General features: G+C 33.6%; 2 protein-coding genes across 2 annotated transcripts; both read left to right on the top strand.

Annotated features, from left to right (window-relative positions):
* The first annotated feature begins 1,096 nt into the window (after positions 1–1,096).
* On the top strand, positions 1,097–4,426 carry LOC137826943 (wall-associated receptor kinase-like 2). The gene is made up of 2 exons (XM_068633101.1): positions 1,097–2,060; positions 2,684–4,426. Exons 1-2 carry the CDS (start codon positions 1,211–1,213, stop codon positions 3,835–3,837), a joined length of 2,004 nt encoding a protein of 667 aa, XP_068489202.1. The 5' UTR covers positions 1,097–1,210; the 3' UTR covers positions 3,838–4,426.
* A 916-nt stretch (positions 4,427–5,342) lies between these two features.
* LOC137826828 (wall-associated receptor kinase-like 2) lies at positions 5,343–7,951 on the top strand. The gene is made up of 2 exons (XM_068632974.1): positions 5,343–6,491; positions 6,694–7,951. Exons 1-2 carry the CDS (start codon positions 5,630–5,632, stop codon positions 7,848–7,850), a joined length of 2,019 nt encoding a protein of 672 aa, XP_068489075.1. The 5' UTR covers positions 5,343–5,629; the 3' UTR covers positions 7,851–7,951.
* The last annotated feature ends 2,543 nt before the right edge of the window (positions 7,952–10,494 follow it).

Raw genomic sequence — 10,494 nt, 5'->3', positions numbered from 1 at the left:
TGTTAATTAAAAAATAATTTTAGTTTAGATAACAAATAATTCCAACAATATAAGTTTAAAAATAGTTATAATTGATTTTAACATACGAAAAAACCTCGTCAACCTTAGTTGAAGAGAATAATGCGGAGTCTTTTCAGTAAAAATATTAGTTTTAAGATAATTAAAAATGTTTTAATCGATATTGAATCTGTCAAACATAATAATAATTCAATAATCTGCTAAATCCTCAAAACTAACACAAAAATTGGGAAAAAAATTCAATTGTAGAAAAGAAGAATGTAAAATAGGGTAGAAAAATGCATACACAACACAATTTAACGTGCTTCAATTGAAAACCTAATGCACAAATAGAAGTTTATTATGAATAATATCTGATATTACAACACTAAATTTCTTTCACAATGAACTAAACTCTTATGTTGAAGAATAATCGTCAAGTTCAAGTTTTTAGACATAAAACAAGACATGTCTTATAACTTTCAACTAAGAACCATTCTCATAAGATTTAATCACATATACATTGATTCGGTTACAATAAATGTGAAACGTCAACAGTTATTGAAAAGTTCCATAAAATAATCTAAGATTTAATCTTTACGTTTTTCTTTGTAGATGAAAGTTAACTCATCAAATAATTCTGATACTCACGAAATCATAATCACTAAATGGTTGAAAAAATCAACCACTAAATTAGTATCTAAATCAATTGAATTAAAATGTGAAAATTATCCATATATCTTGTTATAATATAAATTTGTATCTCAATAGTCCATGAGTAGTGTGTGTAATTTGCTTAACAGATGAACGACAATGTAATCATATTCTTAACTCTAAAATGTTACCATGCAAAGATGTGAATTGAATAGATTTCATCAAGAAACATCAACATTAGTATAAGAAAGAACAGTGATATATTAACAACTAATAATAGTTATATAACTAATAATATGCTCAACAATTTTAGCATATTATTAACTTTTTAATCGGACATAAGAAGTAACACAATTTCGTTGTTGTTGAAATTGTCCTTCTCATCCAAATTTAAAAATCATGGAGAGAGCTAACCGACTTCACTTTGCTGAATATTCGGCACACAAAGACAAAGCATAAAACCAACCACACCGCGTGATAAGAACCAAACTAACACATAAACATTGTAAACAAAATTCAACTGTGTAACTCATCTGTTGTCTTCTCTGAACATTTGTTGATGGAGCTTCTTCACAACCTCAACACTCTCACTACAATTCTTCTTCTATGCATGTTCCCTCACTCACTCAAGTGCCAACAAGCATACCTCAATGCCACTGTCTATGACTGTTCTGACAACCCTTCTGCACCAAAAGGGTACCTTTGCAATGGCCTTCAAAAGTCATGCACTTCCTTCTTACTTTTCAGGTCAAAACCACCCTATGATAGCCCTGAAAAAATTGCCTACCTTCTTGGCTCCGAGGCATCTACCATAGCCTCAATCAACAAGATCTCAAGAAATGAGAAGATTGCTTCCAACAAGACAATCATTGTTCCTGTTTTCTGTTCATGTTCAGGAAACATCTACCAGCATAACACACCTTACACTGCCAGCAAGAATGACACCTATTTTCAGTTGGTAAAAGAAACCTTCCAAGGCCTTACTACCTGTCAGGCAATGATGGGTCAGAATTACTATGCAGCTACCAAAATTGAAATTGGTGCTGAGCTCAGAGTTCCGTTGTTATGTGCTTGTCCAACTGAAAATCAAACAGCAAGAGGGATCACCTCCTTGCTGGTTTACTTGGTGAACTATGGTGACACTATTAAGTCCATAGCAAAGGCTTATGGTGTGGAAGAACAAAGTATACTTGAGGCCAATGAGTTGGTTGTGCCACAAAGTGAAAATAGCAGAATGACTCTCCTTTCCTTGACACCTCTTTTAGTTCCTCTAATAGGGAAGAGCTGCAAAGAGAACCCAGATAAATTCTATTGTAAATGTTATCAAGCACCAGATAGAAGCACCAAGGGGCCCTTCTGTGATGAATCTGATGATCAGAAATTCCCTGCCAAGTTGCTAGCCGCTTTAGGTATTTTTATCTAACCCCTCTTCAAGAAGAATCAAAATATGATTTTGATGAAATTTTAGTTTTTGCTTTTTAGAATAGTGTAACAGTTGTTTGTAGACGATATACCCTTAAGAGCTATGTATCATCCTAGAAGAGTAAGGTCAATAGAGTAAAATAAGAACTTGTATTTTATTATTTTCAAAAATAGCTTTCTGTTTTTATAAATTTGTTTGTTCCCTTAGCACATTTGAATGTGCTTCTCTTGACCACATTTCTCTGTTTCCAAATGGTTATTCCTTGAACACTTGATTGGAGCATTTGAAGAAAATAGAAGAGGATGAGAAAACTTCCCCAACAGTTTCTAGTTTGTGGTTCTTAAAACACTTATTTTGGAAACACTTTTTAAAACTTATTTGATTTTTTATGAGAAATTGATTGCTAAGTAGTGTGTTTATAAAACAGTTTTTAAAATAAAATAGTTATAAAGAAATTAAGCAGACCCAAAATGATCAGTAATGACAACACAATTTTCACTTACTTGAACTTGCAAGTTTGTTATTTACTAATTGCTCCAAAACATAAGGATGTTCATTGCAAGTCTTTACTTTGCTTTTGAATTTGAGTTTTACTTTTTTAATTTACAGGAGCAGGACTTGGCGTAGGCTTTCTCTGTTTGTTTCTTTTGGGGTACAAATCATATCAATATATACAGAAAAAGAGAGAAAGTATCCGAAAGGAAAACCTATTCAGGCAAAATGGTGGCTACTTGTTACAGGAGAAGCTCTCATCTTACGGAAATGGAGAAATGGCAAAGCTTTTTAGAGCTGAGGAACTACAAAGAGCAACAGATAACTACAACAGGAGTAGGTTTCTTGGTCAGGGTGGCTATGGCACAGTGTACAAAGGAATGTTACCAGATGGAACCATAGTTGCAGTTAAAAGGTCCAAAGAAATTGAAAGGAACCAGATAGATACTTTTGTGAATGAAGTGGTGATTCTATCCCAGATCAACCACAGGAACATTGTCAAACTATTAGGTTGTTGTCTCGAGACAGAAACTCCTTTACTAGTCTATGAATTCATTTCCAATGGAACACTCTCTCACCATATCCACAGGAGAGACAATGAACCCTCCCTTTCATGGGAGAGTCGCCTTAGAATTGCATGTGAGGTTGCTGGAGCAGTGGCATATATGCATTTTGCAGCTTCTATTCCCATTTTTCATAGAGACATCAAACCTACCAACGTGCTTTTAGACAGCAACTTCAGTGCCAAAGTGTCTGATTTTGGAACATCAAGATCAGTGCCACAAGACAAGACTCACTTGACCACAGCTGTAGGAGGAACTTTTGGGTACATAGACCCTGAATATTTTCAGTCTAGTAAGTTTTCAGATAAAAGTGATGTGTATAGTTTTGGGGTTGTGCTAGTAGAGCTCATAAGTGGGAGAAAGCCAATTTCATTCTTAGAGGAAGATGAGGGTCAGAATCTGATTGCACAGTTTCTTTCTCTGATGAAGGAGAACCAAGTTTATGAAATTTTAGATGGAAGGGTAGCTAAGGAAGCAAGGAAAGATGACATTGTTGCCATTGCAAACCTTGCAATGAGATGCTTGAGACTTAATGGGAAGAAAAGACCAACAATGAAGGAGGTTTCACTGGAACTAGAAGCATTGAGAAAGGTGCAAAGTTCCTTACAGATCAACCATGATCATGAGCACAAAACTAGTGATATGGTTGAAGAGTGCACAGAGGAAAGCATGTCACTGTCTTTACAACTAGAATCTACATCCTTCTAGGAAGCTAGATTTTATTTTTATAATGTTGTAGGAAGCCAGATACCCCATTTTTTCTTAACTATGTTTCAGTGTTTCATTTTTTCTTTTACTCATGTGTGCATAACAAAGTTTGTACTTCTCCACAAAAACATCAGTTGAAACTTGGAAACACTCTTAGTTCAGAATATATATTTTCTCGAACGATTTTGGGACCTAAACAACGATTGTTCCTATTTTTACCTTCTGTCGGTTACTGATGCTCCAAACTTTGCTTACCTGCAGAAGACACTCCGATGTTCAAGTCAGTCAAGGTGTTAGTACTCGGATGGTGTAAGAGATGATGACGTATCTTTCTCCTTGAAATGTGTGCTATTTATATTATATTAATGGGTCTTCATTGGTGGGTCGGGATTAGGGGGTTGGTTTGTGTTTAGGGTTGCAGTAAACAACCCTTAATAATGAATTAACCCTGTTGACTTGGTCAACCCTTGACTCAACGTCAAGGGTCGGTCGGTCACGTGTCGTAACGTGACCTTCTTACCATGGTTTGGCTGGTAACTTGGTCCGCCGGTCCAATCGTATTAATACAATATAAATCCTCTTTCATACTTGTCAACTTTGTTGTCTCATTGAACTGTTTTATTTTTTAATTCCTTTTTTAACATATTACTATGTGGCAAAAAAGAGAGCTATTAAAAATTGAGATTTCCATAATTGAACCTGCATGAATTGAAGGATGAAGCACGTCGAGCAATAAAAAAAATTCAAAGTCAAAAGCTTGAAACAAGCAACATAAAGCATGTTGAAAAGTTCAAAGATATACAATATCACAGTTTGATTCTTCAATGAGGGATATATTTTAGTGGATAAAATGTACTCTCTATAAATAAACAAAGGGTGGAGAAACGTGATAAAATCAAACACATAATTGATAAAATTTAAATTAAAAAGAATATCAATAATTGGTTTTCTAATTAATAGTTATTCTCTTCTTTCTCTTCTCTTTTTCCTATTCTTTGTTGTTCTTAGTTACAAAAATGGGTCTCTTATTTAAACAAGTAAGACAAAATAGTAGACTTGCGTGTTTGGACTTCTCTTAATATAAGAAAAAAATGCTTAAAACCAACATTCTAACACGAATGAGTACACATCATGAGACCAGTCTTGTCATTGTCATAAACGATATCTCATACTTAGTTATAACTCATATAAGGAAAACTAAATTTTAAACGCATTAGATAATCTAAAATTGAAATTAAAAGTAAACTATGACATCAAACTTTGCAAGCAGGGGAAAAAATGAATGATAAAATTAACTATTTTTTTAGATTTGATTATTCTAAAATGAATGTGTACTTTAAAAAGTAGTGTATAATTTTAGTTGTTTAAAAAATTAGGATTAGAATTGCATTATAGCCTAACAACTATTTAACACGAATTCAAGGTTTAACCAGTTTGATTCTGTTATATGGTACTGATCTAGTTTTACATTCTGATTAGCTATGCATTTGGTTTCATTGATGATTTTCAAATGCATGACCAAGGCAACTATTGAAATGTCAAAGTGCAGAGGATAAACAAAATTTCGTTACTCAAAGTGTCTGACTATTGACTTTAGAGGGATCAACATTAACCGACACCATTGTTCCAACATTGAATGATATTTTGTCTATGAATCAGAGATCCTATGAAGCATATCTCCATAGCTAAAAAATAATGATTTTTTTTCATAAAGTAAGAAGCACAACATGGTGTAAAGAATGCATTAGATCTTAAACAGCACTACCAAATTGAATTTGTCTTCTCCAGAGACATGTTCATGGAGTTTCATCTTTACCTTTACATTCTCTACACAATCCTGTTCTTACATATGTTTCCAGAATCAGCTAACTGTCAACAAGCATACCTCAACAGCACTGTCTATGACTGCTCTGAGAACCCTTCTGCATCAAAAGGATACCTGTGCAATGGCCTTCAAAAGTCATGCACTTCCTTCTTAGTTTTCAGGTCCAAATCTCCCTATGACAACCCTGTAAGCATTGCCTACCTTCTTGGCTCTGAAGCATCTACCATAGCCTCAATCAACAACATCTCAAGAGATGACAAGATTCCTTCCAATAAGTCAATCATTGTTCCTGTATTCTGTTCATGTTCTGGAAATATCTACCAGCATAACACACCTTACACTGTCACCAAGAATGACACCTACTTCAAGTTGGTTACAGAAACTTACCAAGGCCTCACCACCTGCCAGGCACTGATGGGTCAGAATTACTATGCCTCTGCTGACATTAGCGTTGGTGCTGAGCTCACAGTTCCAGTAGTATGTGCTTGTCCCACTGAAAATCAGACAGCAAGAGGGGTCACTTCCTTGCTGGTTTATTCAGTGAATAATGGTGATACTATTAAGTCCATTGGAGAGGCTTATGGTGTTGACGAACAAAGTATGCTAGAGGCCAATGGGTTGTCAGTGTCGTCAAGTGCAGAGAACATCATCATCATCTATGCCACAACTCCTATCTTGGTTCCTCTCAGAGGGAAGAGTTGCAAAGAAGACCCGGATAGTTTCTATTGTACTTGCTCCCAGGGAAGGGTTGAGGATGGAACCTTCATGGGGTTCCAATGTAATGAATCTGATGATAAAACTTTTCCTACCAAATTGGTTGCTTCTTTAGGTATTTTTTTTAACCCTTTATAGAATTAAATTTAGTTTTGTTTGAATTTCGGATTTTAGCATGGCCATAGTATGTAGCTGATGCCACTTAATGAGATAAAACATGGTTTACAACATGCCAATAGTTTTTCTTTTTGATAGAGTAATTATAAAGATGTTTTTGCTAGTTACTTGAAATTTTATCCTTGTTTGTGAATTTGCAGGTGTTGGAATTGGAGCAGGCTTTGTGTGTTTGTTTCTTTTGGGGTACAAATCATATCAATATATTCAGAAAAGGAGAGAAAGTATTCGTAAGGAAAGCTTATTCAGGCGAAATGGTGGATACTTGTTACAAGAGAAGCTCTCTTTTTATGGAAATGGAGAAATGGCAAAGCTGTTTAAAGCTGAGGAGCTACAGAAAGCAACAGATAACTATAACAAGAGTAGATTTCTTGGTCAGGGTGGCTTTGGCACTGTGTATAAAGGAATGCTACCAGATGGGACCATTGTTGCAGTTAAAAAGTCAAAAGAGATTGAAAGGAACCAGATTGAGACTTTTGTGAATGAAGTGGTGATTCTATCCCAGATCAACCACAGGAACATTGTCAAACTCTTTGGTTGTTGTCTTGAGACAGAAACTCCTTTACTAGTCTATGAATTCATTTCCAATGGAACACTCTCTCACCATATCCACAGGAGAGACAATGAGCCCTCCCTTTCATGGGAGACTCGCCTTAGAATTGCATGTGAGGTTGCTGGAGCAGTTACATATATGCATTTTTCAGCTTCTATTCCCATTTTCCATAGAGACATCAAACCTACCAACATACTTTTAGACACCAACTTCAGTGCCAAAGTGTCTGATTTTGGAACATCAAGATCAGTGCCACAAGACAAGACTCACTTGACCACAGCTGTAGGAGGGACTTTTGGGTACATAGACCCTGAATATTTTCAATCTAGTCAGTTTTCAGATAAAAGTGATGTGTATAGTTTTGGAGTTGTGCTAGTAGAGCTCATAAGTGGGAGAAAGCCAGTTTCATTCTTAGAGGAAGATGAGGGTCAGAATCTGATTGCAGAGTTTCTTTCTCTGATGAAGGAGAACAAAGTTTATGAAATTTTAGATGGCAGGGTGGTTAAGGAAGCAAGGAAAGATGAGATTCTTGCCATTGCAAACCTTGCAATGAGATGCTTGAGACTTAATGGGAAGAAAAGACCAACAATGAAAGAGGTTTCAGTGGAATTAGAAGCATTGAGAAAGGTGCAAAGTTCCTTAGAGATCAACCATGATCATGAGTACACAACAAGTGACACAGTTCACGAATTCACAGATAAAAGCATGCCACTGTGCTTAGAACTAGACTCCACCACATCATTTTAGAAGTCAGAAACTTTGTTTTGTATAAGGTTTTAGGAAACTAGATTCATACCTGTTTCTTTGTTAACTATGCTTTAGTATTTCATTTCATTGTTTCTTTTTTATTTTTTTTATTGTTTTTTCTTTATTAATTTTTTTAATTTTATCTCAATTTTTTAAAAGTAACTTCATATATTTCTTTTTTTTAAATAAACAAAAATTTCGTTTAAATTTGTAAATGATGTTAAGATTTGGAAGTTTCAATACTCATCAATGTGAGACCATGATGACTTTCTGTAAGTAGAAAACAACATATGATCGAAGGTTTATGTCGGTTACAATAAATGAATTTGTTAAACTAAACCATTTAACTATTTCTATTTTTAAAATTAATTATTATAATAGTAATTCTATTTTTAAATATGTCCTTCAACCCTCAATATCTGTATATATTAATAACATTTGAATAGATATTTGTAACAATAAATCTCTTTATTATTTATAGGAAGAATATATCTTAACTGAATTAAGACTATTTATCACACAATATTACATATTATTCATAATATTTTTTATTGCACCATTTTAATTTTTTAAAGCACATAAATAAAAAGGGACACAATATTTTATGAGAAACATGTACACTTAAGTTAAATTAAATAATTTTGTATAAAAATATTAAAGATATGTAATATTAGAATTATAGTAAAAAAAATCAATGAGATTTTTACAACATCACATTTTAAGCAAATATATACATAAGGCAAAGACACATATATAAAGAAAATAACAGTTACTATTTGAGATTTTTTTATAACTGAATAAACTTGTCAATAGTCCGTTGGATACAATAAGTATTCACTTATTTCATTTTAATATAATAAGAATAAAAGGAATAATTAATAGATGTCTTTTTCTCCTCTATTTTTTTTTTCATAGAAGCTGCAGAAATCTAACATTTCTATTTATAGTAATGACTTAGGGTTTAGGGTTTAGGGTTTTTTATAGTAATGACTATTATTTAAGACCGAAATTTTAATCTTAAAAACTCTTCACTTACATAATTACATAATAACAAATGACTCTTTCTCATTGGAGCAAATCCTCTAAAATTGGAACTTGACAAGTGATATATCTTTATCGGTGGAAATCTTCTCCATTAAGGAGATGTCATGTGGATGCTCATGCTCTCCTTGCTAAGGTTCATACTCACTATGTCAAGAGGGATTGCTTCATGTTGTTAGACGCACACGCTTTTATTCTAGATGCACACCTCATTTACAATTGGACTCAATGAAGCGCAATTGTAACTCTAGTTAAACTCTTTATTACTAGGTCAATTCTCCCTACACCATATCATTTCTGACCCGCATTCAACACATGTAAAAGAATTAACTCTTTTGCCCTTAACATTTTGGATATCTATGTCTACAACACAAATAATGCATTTCAGGATCTGCTCGTCCAGAATTGATTAGTGACTTATGGATATCACCATTTGTAGTCTTATCAAGACACCCAACAATAGCTTCTGGACGCTGAGATTCAGAGGCTTTTTTTTACCTTCTGGATGTGAATACATTGAATGCTTTCGAATATCTACATTCGTAAGCCACTTTCCAAAAAAATGAAAACGAAAACGACTTGCACCATTGCCACTACATCCATCACACGAAAACAAAAATGCTTACCTAAAAACACAACTCCACCGCACCTAACAACAATGCCTCGCCCTCCACCACCACAACAAACGACTACACCACCACCACCTCCACTCAAAACACCTCCACCACAACAAATGAGTTCCTCCACAGGTTTTTTTTTAAAAAATAAAAATGACAAGGGCAGTTTGGGGTTTAAAAATAGATGTTGGGTGCAGGTCAGAAGTGATATGGTGCAGGAAGAATTAGTCTTATTACTATCTACACCCTACTCTACTATTAGCTCAAATACAAGGTCCAAAATATGAAACTAAGGCTCATTACATGATCCAAAAGAAATGTAGAAGGATGACACCGGTTGATAAAAGTTTGACTCTGCTCATATTACTTGAATAAAACATTTATAGTTGGTCAAAAGTCTCTCAACAATTTTAATAAAAAAATGTTAATTTCAATATTTTTATTTAAAATTCATTAATAATTATAATAATTAAACAAGTGTTTGATCTTTAATAATTATATTTATATGTGTTTATAAAAGAAAAATGATTATTAATATATAATTAATCTTCAGGATCTTTTACTCTTTCCTTTTTCTTTGTAAATTTAAAATCCTTATAAGTGATATAGTTCAAGCATACACATATGAAAGCATGCCATGCTTAGAACTAGACTCCACATACTTCTGGGAGACCCATATTCATATACCCTATTTTTTGTCAACTATGCTTTAGTGTTTCTTTTTTCACTTTTTAGCATGTGGACCAATTTGTATCAATCTCCTAGAATGCTTAATTATAAATGAAAAATTTGTCATTTCTCTACAAGAATATAAGGTTAATATTGGAAATGCTCAAGTTTACTAGATAATTGAAAAATCCCAAATCATAACTATGCACTTTATTGTTGACTCGTTGTAATGTTATTGTAAAGTACATGATCAAAAATAGAAAAATAATCATTAATTATAATTATGGATTAAATTAAAAGTCTATAACAATTAATAA

Source organism: Phaseolus vulgaris, chromosome 8 (genome assembly GCF_000499845.2).
Source record: "Phaseolus vulgaris cultivar G19833 chromosome 8, P. vulgaris v2.0, whole genome shotgun sequence".
In the NCBI taxonomy this organism is placed as follows: domain Eukaryota; kingdom Viridiplantae; phylum Streptophyta; class Magnoliopsida; order Fabales; family Fabaceae; genus Phaseolus; species Phaseolus vulgaris.
This window is presented reverse-complemented; position numbering and strand designations above follow the sequence as displayed.